Consider the following 16,575-nt stretch of genomic DNA (forward strand, 5'->3'; position numbering starts at 1 on the left):
AAATCAATTCATTTTCAAACCATAAATTCAATTTCAAATTAGACTAATTCAAATTCAGTTTTCAAAAGCATTTATTCAAGTTACAATTCAGATTCAATCGGAGCAATTCAAATTCAAATTGAACTTATTCAAATTCAGTTTCTGATGGCACAGATTTCTGCCCATAGATTTTGGGCTGTGTGGCTTTGAAAGATACAAGTATATCATACGGTATTTATAGCTGTGTCCATCCATGCAGAAAAAAACAATCCCAAAATCAGAGGCAGAGGCACACACACTGCACACATGGTCACTGCACACATTCACTAGCAAACACTGAGCCTTTCATGCATACCGCCGTCTCCCAATATTCCATATCATGCACCTGTGCACACACACTTTCACATTCAGTTAAATGTATTCAGATGCACTGGTGCAGGAGGGCACGCAGAAGGATCCAGCAGCACACGTACAGTTATTTTAGTGTGTGTTTGCACACAGAGCTGGTTTTTGAAAAACAATACATTTATCGTGGAAACAATAGAAACAGAAGTCATAGGTGTGCAGGTGTGTGTGTCTGGATGTATCCACTAGTGCTTACACTGTCATTCAGCTGGCAGGAACCACATATATCAACGTAGCAGGTATTTGAGGGACTGCTTTTAGCCAGCATACTAAACAGATGCCTCAGTATATTTAATATTATTTAGCGTAAAATGTTTCTCAGGGTTTTCAAAGCACTCTTGGCAACCAGCTCTATTTTTTGCAAACCATCGCCTACAATTTGGTTAGTGTGCAATGCCGACTTCAAATACAGAGTCTGCGTATATCATGTGCAACTTTGTCTACCATAAAATCGGTCAGGATGACCGACAATTCGTCTTCTACGAAAGAAACGAGCCTGATGTGACATGTTGTTTCTCATTAGTGGCGTGCAGCTCACTCCTTTCCCTCTTAAAACAAATATTCTGCCTTGAACATGTGCGTGACAGCTGGAGATGAGTACTCAGTTAAGTGGAAGAAAATAAATCAAAGCACAGTTGCCATCTTTTCGTGATGATTTGTCTAATTCTTGTGCGTCCACGCAGGGGAGGCGAGGAGAAGAGATGGAGAGGTAGCAAGGGAATGAGGAAGAAGAGGTGGTGTGTGTGCGTGTGGCATGGAGATTTGTGAGAATGTAAGGTGGAAAAGATGGGCACAGAGCGAGTCAGAGAGACAGAGACAGAGAGAAAGTGTGTGTTTGGACCAGCTGCACAGCAAATCTGTTTATTCTGCACAATTTGGCATCAAACACAACAGACTGCTGAGTGCTTGCTACTGCTTGTGGTGCCCCATTAAAATGGAATTTATTGCTGCCTTAAGAGCAAGCCCGAATTACACATTTTTCCATCTCTGCTCCGTTCTTCTTTCTCTCTCATTTGCACTTTTTTTCTCCGGCTGTGGTGATGGCAGTGCCTCCAATTCTTGCACCACCTGTCAGACAAGCCAGAACGGCTCATTACAGACCCAAACAGGCAGGTATTGTAGGCATGCCCACCCATAAGTCAGCCATCACCACCATCTCCACTGTCACCTGAGTGAGTAGCACTGAGACATCACTGGAAAGAACCTGGAGTTTTCATGAATGCCATGATAATATTGCGGCATGCAAATGCTATATAATACTTGTGTTTCATTTTCCAGCACGTCTCCCGCTTATTTCGTTGAAAAATGTCATCAAAACGCGCAGGCCAGCTTATAATAATCAAATATTTGGTTGAACATCAGTCTGCGAACGTTTCCATTAACACTTGTAACCAGAACTTCTGCGGCAAAGCGAGCACGAACTCTGTGCCCACATCACGCAACATAAATCTCCTCAACCAATGATAAATTCATATTTAATGACCATTGCCATCGTCTGGGAAGGAGGTGCATTCTTTCATTATTGCCTCTTTCCCCTGCTGCTTGGTTGAGATAATTGATTTCTCTGTGGTAACAAGGTATCGACCACAAATGGTAGCCAGCTAAGACAGCGGTTCGATTCAAAGGAGGGGTGGAGAGGGAGTGGAGTTTAAAAAAAAAAGAGAACAAGGGATGGAGCTGAAGACGAGAGCGCAAGAGTTCTGAAAGTCAAAAAGCCACACAATTATTTGCAGTTAAGCAAACACGGGTGGGTGTAAATTGGACAATGATTCTTGTCCTGTTTTCAGGCTTTTTAAAGGCAGAACATAGTTTGGTATTTCAGCTGTTCGCAGTGCTGTGCATTTAATCCGCCAAATGGAAAGCATATTGATCACACAATCTGTCACATAATTCATTGAAAAGAGTGTCAAAAACAAATCTGGAGGACCACTTTTCAAGCACATGCTTAGCCTGCTAAAGAAGCAGTTTATTGGCCCCGTTTATGAATATGCACGACCGTACCTTTGCTCGGCAAAACACCTGAATTAACAGCTGGTTCAGCCCAGCTCCTTTTCTTAATATGATTTTAAAAGTATACCTCAATGATGCCTTGCCTAATTCACAAACAGGTTTTCCACTCTGAAGATCAAGTTCTCAAAACACAGAATTAATGTGTACAGAGCATTTCTCTGGTGCTTTACTTGACTTTTTTTCCTTCAGAGATGTATTGATTAGATGCGTTATTAGATGTTCGGGTTTGACAGTCATCCATTTCTTTGACATCAGCCTGACCTTAAGCAGACAATGGTGTAGACGGCGTGTACATGCCACACGGCCGAAAGGTTGACACGTACACTTTATTTTCACTCAATAATGGCAATAAGTAAACCTTGTGAATTGGGTAATTTATTGATTACATTCAGTTTCCAGAGACGGTGGTGGTAGTATTGTTGTTCCCTTTGCCATCACTGCCTGCAATTCACTGTATAAATAGAGGAATTAAACAGTGTTGTTGTTATGTGTTTACCAGCTTACACTGTAATTTATTTAAGAGCTCTTAATTGGACTACTTACTCATTTGGCCCTCGCTGGTCCCATAGCAGAACAGAGCTCTATCACTGCACACTGGGGCATGCTGGAATATGGAGCTACAGAGACACACTGCACACAGCCAGCTGTTTGATGTCTGCAACCGTCGAGCGTATGCTGCACCGTACAGCATAAATAAACACACAATCCCCCGATGAGAGGACAGATCGACACACAGGAGACCTTATTTCAGGCTAATGAACTATTAATGCTGATTTGAAATTCAAACATTTTTGGAGGGTCTTTTTTTTTTTGCAGTCATTCGAGGCTCGCTGTGTGTGAGACAGAGAATGAAAGGAAGAGAGAACAAACCAATTTGGATGAACTATGCGCACACTATTTTCACACGCACGCACGCACACACTCGACACAGCTGGGCTTAGATCTCTGAGGGGTTGATGCGTTGCTGAAGCTCTGTATTAAATGAGGCCATAGAAAATCTATGTCAATGGGTTCAGCCTGGCTTAGCACTCTCCACAGCAACTGTTAATGGAATAACTATAAGATGTATAAATGATCACTGCTTTAATTCATAATAATGTTGGACCTCATCGCCTGCCCATTCAGCCCAACAGATTATGGAAATAGCTGTAATGACTATTGGAACAATGAGCCAAATTGCATTATCATTCAGTGCCACGTCAGCTTTGGAATAGCTGGTACGGTGCTTTTGCCCTTTCACTGAAGATCTTCAATAGCAATGGCCAGCATTCAATTTACACCAGGAAAAATTAAGCATTAAACATGAAAGGTTTTAGGCTGTGCATTAATAACCTGCTGATTTAATAGGGTAATACTAATCCATGTTCAAGTATAAGAGGGTTTTGTTTAGACTGAATTACCAGTAACAAAATCATATCCTACACGTCTGGTCTTACATGCTCTACAGTCTTCTTTCAGCCGGGTTCCTCAACCCACATGTCTAACCTCTTGCACAAATACCACCTACCAACACAAAAGAAACACTCTTTGCGTTTTATTTTTAGTTCAGGCATTGACTTCCACGTTATATGAGCAAAGACAAAGGGATAAATGTTAAGATTCACAGGCTCTCTGATGAATGACAATCGTTTACACGTTATTTCATTAGAGAAAAAGAACCACATGAAGGAATACATGTACAAGGATGTATCAAATATGCATAAAATAATGCAGTATTACAGGATTCTTACAACCACAAACAGCAGGATGTAGTTTTCATAAGTCAAAATGTTTCAGTTTTTATCCAAATGAATATCCCCAAATGCCTTTATTTGAACCGGTACCATCACACAGAGATTTGCTACAGGTGATGATGAGAGCAGAAGACTGACTTTTCTTATCGTTAGTCTAATGGTGCAAGAAAACTACAAATACTTCACTGTGCATACATGCAAATGAGTTTTCACAGTAATACATTAAAACAGCTGAAGCTTTATTTTGTTATGACCGCATAAATGTGAGTCACAGATCTCTTGACTTAACCATCCCACATTAGTAGAGTAACTTCTAAATATCTGCTGATATATTAAATGAAAGGAGTGCCAGGATTTCTGACTGATTACGTACATAGTATACAGTATGGTGTCTTTATAGGTTACGATTGCATATGGAAAGTGGTGCAACAGCAGCCTCTAGTGGTAAATGTTACCATGTAGAAAATACTTTGGTTTTTACAGTGTGCAAAAAGCATTCTAATTTCCCAGCGGGTATCAGTGTTTACACAGAATACATTTTTTAAGTATTTGAAAGTTTTTCTCAAAAAAATGCCATGATTGGTAAAGATCAGAGCGTGTCAACATGAATATATAAAACAAAACATAAAATCATTAAAACAAATGTTTAAATGATACGGCAACCAATGCTCTCAACAAGCCAACATTAGTGATTCTCACCTCTTTGTTCATTCTAGCTCTGTGTGCTTTTCATGTGTGCTGATGCATACCAATGACTTTCTTATGGTCTATGATGCATCCATGTAACTGTGGTTACAACCACATGTTCAGGGAGGGGGGGGGGCAGCAATGAAAACAGCATTAAACATCACATGAAGTAGGAAATCTCAATCCCTAAATTAGTGTGAGTATGGTTGCTCGGTCATTAAAAACTCTTATAATCAGAGACGGAGCCGATAATAAAACATTAGTGATTAAAGATACAAAAAAAACAAAAACAAATCCTACAGTCTCTCATCTTTTAAAAAGAACAAAAATCTTGTTAGAAAGCTTTCTTAAAAAATATCTTCAGTAATTAAATTGGTAAAGTTATTGTGCTAAATTTGCAGTCATATTCCAACATGATTATATAAATATACATATATATTCATTTACTGCAGTAAGTAACCTAGAAGCATAATGTAGTGAGGGGTTTTTCTTTCGTTACCATTACTTCAGCTGGGGGGAAGCAAAGAAGCTTCCCTGGCGATTAAAGGCAGATGTCGCTTTGCTCTTGCTCCCAAATCTAAGGATGAAGAGGTCGGGGTTGAAGGGAGCACACAGAATTACAAGGTTAGTAAAAGTCATTTCAGACAAACAACTGAATCACTATTAAGATTATTGTTTTCAGGGAAAACCAGGAATCAATTCCTTATATGTGGACAACTGAGTTAACTTAATTTGATTATTGACTGCTCTCTATGCAGGCAGTCATGTTACCTACACGTGGCTTTTAGCGCCCTGAAAAACTTTCACAATCCAACATTTTCCAATTCTCTCGACCTAAAATATTGAGAGACAAATTTCTGCATATCCAACCTGAAGCCTTTAGTTAATATCATAAATGCATAGGAATATACACAAGATGTTTTATTTCCCGCTGATTAAATGACAAGAACAGCAATGGATCTGCTCTAGTCCAGAGTCTCAGTAAGTACTGCTAGTGGCACAGCATGTTGTCGTACTTTTTACAATGTGACAAATTGAAATGTGTCATGTCTCTTGGAACCTATGAGGGAAGAAACAGCTTCACTTTTTTTAGACAAGTATGTGGATTTTGAATGCTGAAGTTCCAAAATCCTGAAGTCTCTACATGATGTTGCTCACAGGATGAGATGTGAGGTCAAATATGTCCAATATTCTGTCGTTTTGCCAGTTGATGCATCATATACAGTACCAAATAAATTATAGCCAGAATCCTTTTATTTATGTATTTTCTTGATTGCTTATCCACCTCAGGGTCTTTGTAATAGTATACAGAAAAATAAACTGGAAATTTAAAATTTGTCTGTCTTTAGCTCAGAATTAAAGTGTGTGTTTTGGAACTTCCTGAAGCTTGTTATGTTAAGGGCAGAGATGTGAAAAAACTAAACCATCAGATGTAAATTTGACTGATTTAAATTGATAATATTTCAGTCTGGATAAGATGTATGTTCGATCTTGTTTACTGTGAAAAGAATTGGAAAAAGAGAGTGAACTCACAAGGTGGTACTGGAGAGGGTGTGCTTCATGCGCTGAGACAGTGAACTGGAGGAAGGTGTTTTGGCCATCATCTGGTGCTCTGGAGTAGTTACTGGCCCCAGTATGCTCACTACAGATAAACCCATAAATCAACAGAACCTCAATTTAACAAGACAATATTATCAAATCTGTTGAGTATAAATGCTGAAAAAAAGGATTACGGTTGGTTGATTTGATTCGATTTTTATCGTATGCCCATTTGCTCCACCAGTTCTAAAATCTAATCAAACCCACTTTTATCGGGGTATTCATTTTAGAGGAGCCTTAATGTACCTTTCATTGATTTACCTTTGTGGTTTGGAGTGTCAGTGTTGTGAGCATTGTCAATGCTTGCATTATCTGGATAAGCAAACTGGCTCCAATAGCTGTCTGGAATACTGAGCAAGCGCTCTATAACCTAAGAAGACAGGAAATAAATCCATTATTTATAGTCGAACACACTGAAGGACAAACACTGATCACTGAGGTACAACCATATACACCCACACACACACACTATGTGCTACTTTATAAGACATGCATTAGAGTTCTAAACATAATGCCTATTCTGAGAAGCCAGTCCTTATTCTTCACTTTACCCTTGGTTGCCTGTTGGTGTCGTGCAGGATGGTCATAGGGTCTGGGTTAGGAACAGCATGACCTACAAGGGTGGGGCCAAACACCCTGGCCAGGTTAATTACATCCATCTTGGTGTCCACACTTCGAGACACCCTGATAATAGAAAGAAATTCAGTCTTCTTGAGCTGACCTTATAATGCAGATTCAAGATATTTCATAATTACAAACTGTAAATCTTGTGTGTTAAGCAGAGTAAATTAAAAAATAAGATAAAAGGATTCTTAACACGACTAAAGAAAGGAATGAAAATTACTTCTGCAGATGGATCATCACACATGCCAGTGTGTCTCGGTTTGGTTGAGGCAGCTCACTCATCGTCTGATACAACATAGCAAGACTGTTGTCATCATCCTGGATTTCTACAACATCCAAAAAAATAAATTAATAAATAATAAGTACATAAGATATTTTATATTCATGGATACTCTTCCCTCTATCCCAGGCAGGAAATTCAACCACTCAGTGCAAATTCAGCTCTCTTAAAATAAAAGCGTCAAACATTCAAACACATAAGAATTCCTGCAGGTCCTGCAGTCTCACAAACTCACCCGCTGCTTCCATGAAGGCTTTGTTGAGGTGGAAGGTGAGCAGTGGCTCTGGAAGGTTTCTGAGGAAGTCTTTGAGGACGCCTGCAATGACATTGATGTCTTCGACTTTGTTAAGAGGAGGTAGAGTCTTTCCTCTAATGAGCTTTTCCTTCAGCTCTTTCACCACACGCTCATGGCCAGAGACTCTGTACAGGCCAACCTGGGGTAAGGAGGAAAAAAGAAACTAGAGCTCAGCTCTCACTGTCCAGCCTTACTTTGAAGTAAAATACCTAATTAGATGGAAACAATCTACTGTAATCACTTAACGGAAAGGATTGAACTGTTAACATGCAAACAACAAGTAAACAGGGCTTCAATAATGCCTTTCCCACCTCATGTAGGCCTCTTTTTTCAATCTCCTTAATGCAGTAGATAACCAAAGCAGGGATCATTGGAGCAGTGAGTGGAGCAAAGTCAGCCAGAGTAGACTACACAAGAATTATATCCATTAATTACTATGTAGGTGTGAAAAAAAACAAACAAATCATGCAAAATATATGGAATAGAAGCGATGAGACCAATAAGAACAATGTACCTCTGTGTTCTTGACAGGAGTATTAAGAGCAGTAGGATTACAGGGCATGGGACACAGGTCACGACACTCAGGATGGGCCACAGCCCTGCAATCCTGGCAGCGAAGATACAGCTTGCCAAACTTTGTTCTTCTTCCACATGACACACAAAACTCTGACCGGATCACCTTAGTGATAGAGGGAACACAACTCAATTAAACAGGCCGGTAGGGATTAAGAAGATAGAAATATAATCTCAGTTATTTACAGTGAATTCATTTTAGTCAAGAATTTAGCCGTACTGTTTTGGAGATGAAGTGATGTTTCTTTCCTCCTTCATTAGTTTTGGGAGTCTGGAGTTGGGCTGGAAATTCTGAGACAGGTGTTCTGGGAGCCTTGCTGACAGTTTCAGAGTTGTCAGTAGTCGGTGTATCAATCCAAGATGGAGCAACTGCACATGTAAATCAAACCCCAAAACACTGAGGAAACTCACCAGTCCAAATCACTTATTTCAAGCGTACATTGGTTGTTTGGTATGATCATGTTGCTTTCAAGTGTGTTCGTAAGAGGCTATAAATAAAAGATGAAGAAAATTCTTACCGCTCTTCTTTCTGCTGCGCGTCCAGTAGGGCACGGTCTCAATGGTGGAGACAGCCTCAACAGCGCCACCATTTACAGGTACAGTGATGGTTGTTTTGGCCACAATGGATTCATTCATCTGAAGTGTAAGGAAGGAGATATTTCATACTAATTTATAGATACAATCACCTAAACTTAGGCTTTCAGATCCAACTTTTTTTTGTTATTTAGCACATCCAGCTGCAGAGGTCAGTATTACCCTATCTGATGGGCATCCAGTAGAGCGAGGCTTCTTCACTGCCTGCAAGTGACCTTCTGAAGGTTTTCTGGAGGAACGCTGTGGATTGAAATTGAATTTTCAGAACCAAAGTAAATATCAAGAGACATCTGATGTCCCTTCTGACACTGAAACATGTCAAGATGACCGAAAATAAAAAAAATCAATGCAAGAAAAGATTCATGTGTGCAAAATGTGATTTAAGGCATGACTCACTCGTTTCTGTCGTCTGCGCAATCTAACATTCTTCATCACAGATGAATCCCAGTCCTGCAGAAAACCACAGCATTTTACATTCACTTGGCCAATTTACTATCGATGTTTCTCAAAAACAAACAAACAAAAAAAAAACCAACTATGCTGTCACACCATTTGATCAGCAGTTCTCATAAGATAAACCTTTAAGGATCATTTTACCAAAGAGTCATCCGTATGGTCGTAGCTGATGTCTGACACCAAAGAAGCTGATTCATCAATAGTAGTCAGTCTGTAAGACAGATCAAGTTAGTTGTCTGTGTATATGCCAAGTTTAAGAATAACACGGTTTTAATCACGCATATGAAATTCTCTCCCTTAAAATGTTCATGCATATGTGCTAACCTGCTACATGCAATAAAAGTTTAGCTTGTCTTTGCTCAGAGTATAGCCATTTCTTCTCAGCTTGTTTTTGTCCCTCTCCCATGCAAAGAAAAAAAAAGGAGAAGAAGAAGAAGAAAGAAACAGAAGTGTCTCCTTCTGACCTTCGGCTGGAGTTGAGGTTGCTATTTGCAGCTTGTGCTGCCTGGGAGTGGGCACTGAGGAAGGCCAGGGCTGAACGTTGTTCCTCACTGAGGAGGACGCTGCCACCGTTGTTCTCTGAAACCAGCAGCTCTCGGATCAGCTGTAGCTGCCGCTCCTTTTATACGCAAGGTTGAAAGAAACATAACTGTCAGTCAGCAACAAATTAATATTGTAATCTACACAGTGAAATGGGCATCGTCATTATCTGAATATGAATCTTCATCTATTCTTTCTCCATCTAATTTCACATCAGCAATCCTGCTGGCTACATAAAGAAAGAGTAGAAAGAAAAAAAAACAGAGTAGCACTGACTAGCTTCTCATATACGGCCTCAGCTTTCTGCCGCCGGCGGATCTCCACGTCCACCTGGTTTCGAGCGTGTTTTAGTTTGACCTCCAAGGCTCCCCTTTCCGTCTCCGCTTTAGCCAGCATCTCCTTACTGGAAACTAACTCCTCGCCTGCCTGCAGCCATTTCTTGCGGCAATCCTCAAAGTTCACTGCCATCTGGAGGAACTCTGGAAAACAAGACAAGGGGATTGCTGTATTGCTGCTGTGCACACTATACAGTTCATTATTTTTATTACAAAATTTATGTATAAGTTCAACAAGGAAGATCTGTATCTCCTCATCTGTCCATTTTTACAGTGTTTGGCTGTTAGTCTATTTATTACATCACTTCTACTTTCCCACGCTGCAAAGCTCAATGCTAACACCATTGCTGTAGTCCAATCATCTTTCTTCAAACCAATTACCCTCAACTCTTCTTTAAATAGTACTGCTTATCTTTCATTCTCTCTTCCAGACTCCTTTGTGCAACAGACCTCCTCCCCATCCTTGCTTCATCCAAGCCTCCATCTTATCTTCAACGCCACAATCAGCATCTACACTCAAGGGGATCATGTCTTAATTCCCATCACTGCTGGGATTTTGTTCTGTTGTGATGGATCATTGGATTGTAATCGTCAAATAGCATAACTGAATTCTCTGTTACAATAAATCATGTTCAATTGCTTCTAATGATGGCTCCTAATTGAGATTTAGATCTGTTATTTATAATCTATACTATTTAGAAAGAGGACAAAAACATAAGATTGTTTGTAGTAAGTGAATAAATAAAAAATAAATGGAGATGATTGTGATTTTCTATTTATTATACTAGACTCCAAATAGTTATTTCAATTTCTATTTGTATCATCAGGTGCGTTATCAATATTCACTAGCTTTCTATAACCCTGACTGAGTGAACCTTTAAATTACTAATGCAGAGGCTCTATAATCAGTGCTGCTTCTGTGTCCATACAATTCATCACACCCTCTAACAAGTACTCGGATGGGAGGAGCAGGTTGGTGTTAATAAGTTGGCTGAAATACATCCACCTTAGTACAGCTACCAAGTATAACACAATTCCAGAGCACATGCGCTTAATGCTGTTACTTAATGCTTACAAACACTGCAGTTTCACTGAAAGGCTTCTACAAAGGTGACTAATACCAAAGCTACGTAAGAAATTAACTTACGTGGTTCAATGCTCTCATTCAGGCCGTCGACCTGGGCTCTGAGACTCTCAAACTGGTTGTACAGGTTCAATGCTGACAGCTCCATGGTGTCTTTCTGTAGATGTGTTAGCTGAAGATTAGTGAGACAATGTTCCTTTCACTTTAATTACACTTCACACTCTCAGTAATGAATCAAGTCAAAATGGGCAGTCACGTTAGACAAAAGGTTTATCGTATGACAAATAAATACTAGGTTTGTTTCCTTGTTGTTTAAGCACTAATATTGGCATTATCGTCAGTTTATTCAAACACTCGCAAGCTGCTAAGCTAACTCCATGCTAGGTTTATCATTACGATGAAGTCACTGGCATGCTAGCGCTAACTTTAGCAGGCTTGAGGTCAGCTGACTGTGCAGCCTATCGTTAAAGTAACCGAAAGAACACTGAAACAACAAAAACAACGTACCTATGCAATAAAGATGTTGTAACAGTGTGACGGGCAATGTAATGTAACACAATCCGATGCTAAGAGCGACGCTTATCCCCACAGTAACAATAAAAGCCACACCTGCCCGATTAAGTTTACACATTCTTCTCCAAAGTTCAAAATCAGCGCCGCTTTTCTTCCTCGTCTATTGAAACCGGAAGTTTGTGCGCCCTGGCACCCCCATGGAACCGGAGTTGTAACTGCACCATAAATGTGCGGCTCTTTATGTCCGATACACATATGCAGGTGTTACAATCTGTAATATCCATTATATATATCGTTAAAATACATCAAATGCAGTACATAGACACATGTTTCATATAAATATACTCTATAAATTTCTTATTTTCTTTAGCTCAAATAATTAAACATTTCAGTTACATAAAACATGCAAATTTTGATTTTATGTATAGCCTATATAATAAGTATGTAGTCCAATAAGTATAAAATCCAGAAAGCTACACAACATAGGGGGGGGGGGGTTCATTTACAAACACAAGTCTAACTTAGTTTCACACCCTTTTTTTCTTAGAAAAAAAAACAAAAAAAAGAAACAATCAATGCTTACATGCTTAAATTTACACAAAATGCCAGAAATCTGCAGTCATGAACACATTTTTCACCAACATCTCAAAAACTATTAAAGATTAAAGGTGAGTGGATGGAATGACCGCTATATTAAACAGTTTAAAGGTAATGTTTGAAAAGCACATGCCAACTCAGAGTGTAATGAAAGAAACAAAACCTTAAATAAACACTGCATTCTTGATGGATTTTTACTGACTTAGTGCAAGCAATCGTTGCCAGTACGATTGTTTATTATGTTATTATTACTCTATGTGTTAATGTGTTGCATCATCTGTTATAGGTTTCCCGTTCATTTTTAGTTGTGTTAAATACATAAATAAAAAATACAGTGAAACAATAAAACTGGGGTTTCTGACAGTATTCATCTTTGCTGAAGCTCCACATAACTGCACTGGACCACATCCACACATACAGATGTCACATTGCATATGGACAAAAATCAAGCCATGAAGTCACAGCTAAACCTCAATTTCCTCTGTATCTCATTGTAAATGTGTATAGTGAAAATACTGTAAAATGTATGCTGTTCTATCTGTAAACCTTAATAATGTGGTCTGGGTGTTCTATGAATGTTCCAAGAACCAATAAAAACAAAATAGTTTGAACTGGCCCTCATCTTCCAAGATGGAGTGGCACATTCCCTCTATGTCTGATTTCCTTCCAACCTTGACCCATTCCCTCTATGTCTGGTTAAACCCTTAAAATTGTGCATTCATATCAGTGTAGCAATGTGAAGAAAATACAGGCAGAACTAAGAAGATCCAGTTTTTCTATGAAAAATTCACTATGTGTATGGAAACATTGTTATCCTTTGCAAAAAAACAAACAAGCTCACAAACAAAAATGCAGAAAACCTGTTCAAATTTAGTTCTTACCACTGTGTGTTTTTAGTCAACAACAATCCATATACTGCCATGCCTCTGCTTCTCTTTGCAAATAAACAAGTTTACCTCAAGCTGAAGTGGAGAAAGTGATGATGGTGTACAAAAGACGCCTGCATGAAACAGGAGGAGATGTGATGAAAGAAATTGAATCAATCAGGACGGTTCCTCAGGTTTGTGATGATCATTTGACATAAACTGACTGGACTGACCAACTCAGCTACAAGAAAACAAAAAGGTCACCTATGTTAATCATGACATAATCAGAGAAATTAAGGGTTTAAATCTCAAGACATGTACAGATCATAGTAAAGAACAACTTTGCATGTTCTTGGTGACTGTGAACAAAGTTTTGTGATAAATGAATGCAATCTATAATATTTGTAAATCATGAACACATTGCCATTAAGCTTGCATAGAGTTTCAGTGATGTTTAATAATGAATTCGTGTTCAGCACTTAGGTTTTCATATTTGTATTTCGGTTAAATATCAGTCTATTGAAAATAAAACAGCTAAAGTCAGGTGAGAAACCTCAAGCCTGCTTATTGTATGCACACAATTTAAATTTATCACCCATAACATACATCTGGACACCTGTATAGACGGCAATACTAAAGTAAATCTCACATAATGCACTCACATAATTATGATATATTTATTTAGATCAGCATCTCGCAGTATCCATAACTTATTTTGCACACTATGCTTACAAGATCAAATTTGGCCACATCTCCCTCAACATTAGTTAAAAAGAATTTGTTCATTAGATGTACAGTTTTCACAGCACTTGTAGAAAAAGCTCCTGGTAGCGCTCACACGTGAAAACCAAATTCGATTGTTGGCTCCTGCCCCCTCAACACTAAACCTTAGCACCTTGACTCCCAGTGTCACCCAAGCGAGGTGAAGGGATAAACATATCGGCTTTATTTATTCAGAATAAGTTTCCCATAGTTATCATATTTAAAATAAAAAAAAAAATCTCATTTAGTTTCACAGTTTCGATAAGTATTTTAATAATTGTAATATTGCAATATGTAATGTATTGTAATCATCGATTCATCACAAAATATTTAAAGAAAATAAATCATCTTCGTGCGGAAAAAATAAATAAAATAAACAAAAAAACCCGTGTACAATAAAATTGGTGTACTGTGAAATATTGTCCGAGCGTTTGATAAAGACGTTTCGCCCTTTTTCCCTACAGAATAAAATTTACCTGAAATGTATAACAAACGCCTGTTTATAATGATTTATGCCCAACTTTTAACTTTAAACTATTTTACAAACGCAAATTTCAAATTTAAAAAATAGCTATCCGTTACGCTTTTACAATAGCCTATGAAGGTTAGAATTTAAACTAAATAAGCTGCTGCATTTGTCATTTTTTATTGAAAATATCTCTCCGTAAATGTTGTAAAGTCAAATAAAACTGGCAAATTAAAGTAAATCTCTACACCGCACCAGCCTTTTTTACACAGTATAGCCTCATAAAATCGATACAGCTGTGACATTAACCAAAAACACCAAGATGTACCAGAATCCTCTTGCTATACCATGACCTGGTTACAGGGTCCAAGGAGTTTCCTTATATTGCATTCAGGGGATTCATTGACCCCAGACTCACTGCAGCTGACGACACCTTTTACGTGCTGCAGAGTCCGAGGGAGAACACCATTCCACCGCCTCACCAGACTCACCAGCTGGTATGATGGTGCTCCCTGCTGGGTCAAGCCTCCATTCTCAGGGCAGTGGAATCAGGACACTGGTTCCCTTCAGATAATGCCACTGCGGATAGAAGCAGCAGGATGAATTCATAACTGCGCAGTGCAGTACTATAATCTCTCCTCAAATTTGTCTGACGTCGGTTGATTGGACTGCTTTTAACAGTGGAACTCCATAAGGACCCAAAATGTGCTGCGAAAACAACTCAAAATTATGTTCTTAATTGTTTTTTATCGCAGAGCTCCTCCTTTCCTTTGGAAGACTTTCATTAGCAGCAAGGAATGGTGATCTAGCTGCTGCATGAATTTGGATGTCAGTGGGACAGTGGTGGTGCAGGCAAACTCTGCGTACACCTGCAAACATTTAATAATTACAAAGTAAAATGTAAAAAAAAGTGTTCTGTGGACCCCAACAATATGATATAGGATAAGGTTAGGCGATTGGACGAATATATCGACCACCGACGATAGTCTGAGGCTTTCACCGATCATTTGTACAAGAGCGATTTATTTATTTGCCCATGAGTATGTTTGGTAATAATGTTGGTGGAAGCTAAGAGAAGCAGTCAACAGAAAAAAATAATAGGGTTGTTTTAACAGCACCCTCTTCCAGCTGCGAACAAATTCATTCATTCATTTACTCAAACTCATAACAAAATAAATGGACTTGTGCCTGCCCAGCTTTCAAGCTTGGAGATGCTTTTCAAAAAAACATGTCCTGTAATAACACATAAAGCAAACCTGTGGCTATAAAATACAAAATGTAAAACAAGCCCAATCTTAGCTTTACAGTACTAACTACTCTAAAACATGACAATAATAGCTGATTCATGGCATGTCAAACTCAGGACTTGGTGTGGGCCTGACGACCATCACAGTATTTATTTGCAGACTGATGAAAGAGTAAATGAGTTTATTCACCTTTGTTCAGTCATGTTTGGTTTATTTAAGATAGCCCTGGTCACAAGTTGTTGAATGTAAGAATGATACACAAGTCTTTTCACTGTATAATGCTTTTAAAGCCTGAAGATGAAATTCAATTCTAAAGCACGATGCCTTGAGCACCAATGATCACTTCAGTCAAAATAAATGCCCTGCATGATTGCATATGAAAGCGGTTAAAAAATATCTGAAATTTCTAAAACTAAGAATCATTTCGAAAACGAATATTACTAGTTCAAAACTGCCTTAGACCTTTGCTGTTCTTCATGCTATGGAAGAATGTCTGTCCATGACCAATTTAAACTTAAGTGCCACAAAAACACAGCCCTATATCAGTAGTCCTGTGCATATTCTCTATAGTAACAAATTACATTTGCACATTAACATCACACACAGAGAGTAAATGCTTTTTATTATGTGTGATAAACAGGACACTAACATGATTGGCCAAAAGTTGGAGAAAAGCCACAGTTGTCCTTCCCAAAAGGTTGATTCTGTCCATCTGGACGTAGTGGGAGAAACGTTTCGTCACTCAACCAAGTGACTTCTTTAGTCTCAGCTGACTGCAGGTTTCCCCAAACTTATAAACAGTACATTCGCACAATGACTGAAACCAGCCCACTAGATGATTGAGCATACACACAGTTGTCTGTATTTGGCTGAGATTCAGCACTTCAGCACACGTCTTCTTCTGCAGCTTTCTGAGCATCTCCTTCTGTG

General features: G+C 38.8%; 1 protein-coding gene across 4 annotated transcripts; it reads right to left on the bottom strand.

Moving 5' to 3' along the window:
• Positions 1-5,304: 5,304 nt before the first annotated feature.
• Positions 5,305-11,887, bottom strand: LOC102291074 (rac GTPase-activating protein 1). Of its 4 annotated transcripts, none has more exons than XM_014332492.2 (17): positions 11,804-11,887; positions 11,258-11,366; positions 10,052-10,254; positions 9,700-9,854; positions 9,377-9,446; positions 9,176-9,229; positions 8,942-9,019; positions 8,704-8,821; positions 8,406-8,554; positions 8,127-8,291; positions 7,924-8,019; positions 7,553-7,751; positions 7,258-7,363; positions 6,965-7,097; positions 6,675-6,783; positions 6,348-6,468; positions 5,305-5,391 (listed from the first exon to the last, which is right to left on the bottom strand). In XM_014332492.2, the coding sequence occupies exons 2-17, from the start codon at positions 11,340-11,342 to the stop codon at positions 5,316-5,318; spliced, it is 1,917 nt and encodes a 638-aa protein (XP_014187978.1). In that variant the 5' UTR covers positions 11,343-11,366; positions 11,804-11,887; the 3' UTR covers positions 5,305-5,315. The 4 variants fall into 4 exon arrangements, with proteins under 4 accessions (XP_014187978.1, XP_014187977.1, XP_014187976.1 ...); XM_014332491.2 differs by having other exon boundaries at positions 11,258-11,351; positions 11,702-11,886; XM_014332490.2 differs by having other exon boundaries at positions 11,702-11,886.
• Positions 11,888-16,575: the final 4,688 nt, after the last annotated feature.

This window comes from Haplochromis burtoni, unplaced genomic scaffold (assembly GCF_018398535.1).
Source record: "Haplochromis burtoni strain Fernald_Lab_line unplaced genomic scaffold, NCSU_Asbu1 Contig_32, whole genome shotgun sequence".
NCBI lineage: Eukaryota > Metazoa > Chordata > Actinopteri > Cichliformes > Cichlidae > Haplochromis > Haplochromis burtoni.

Coding starts and splice junctions, on each gene's coding strand:
- LOC102291074 (XM_014332492.2), bottom strand. CDS start 11,342: ATGGAGCTGTCAGCATTGAACCTGTACAACCAGTTTGAGAGTCTCAGA. Junction 9,020..9,175: donor TGCGCAGACGACAGAAACGA/GTGAGTCATGCC, acceptor TTCAATCCACAG/CGTTCCTCCAGAAAACCTTC. Junction 6,784..6,964: donor ACACCAACAGGCAACCAAGG/GTAAAGTGAAGA, acceptor CTGTCTTCTTAG/GTTATAGAGCGCTTGCTCAG.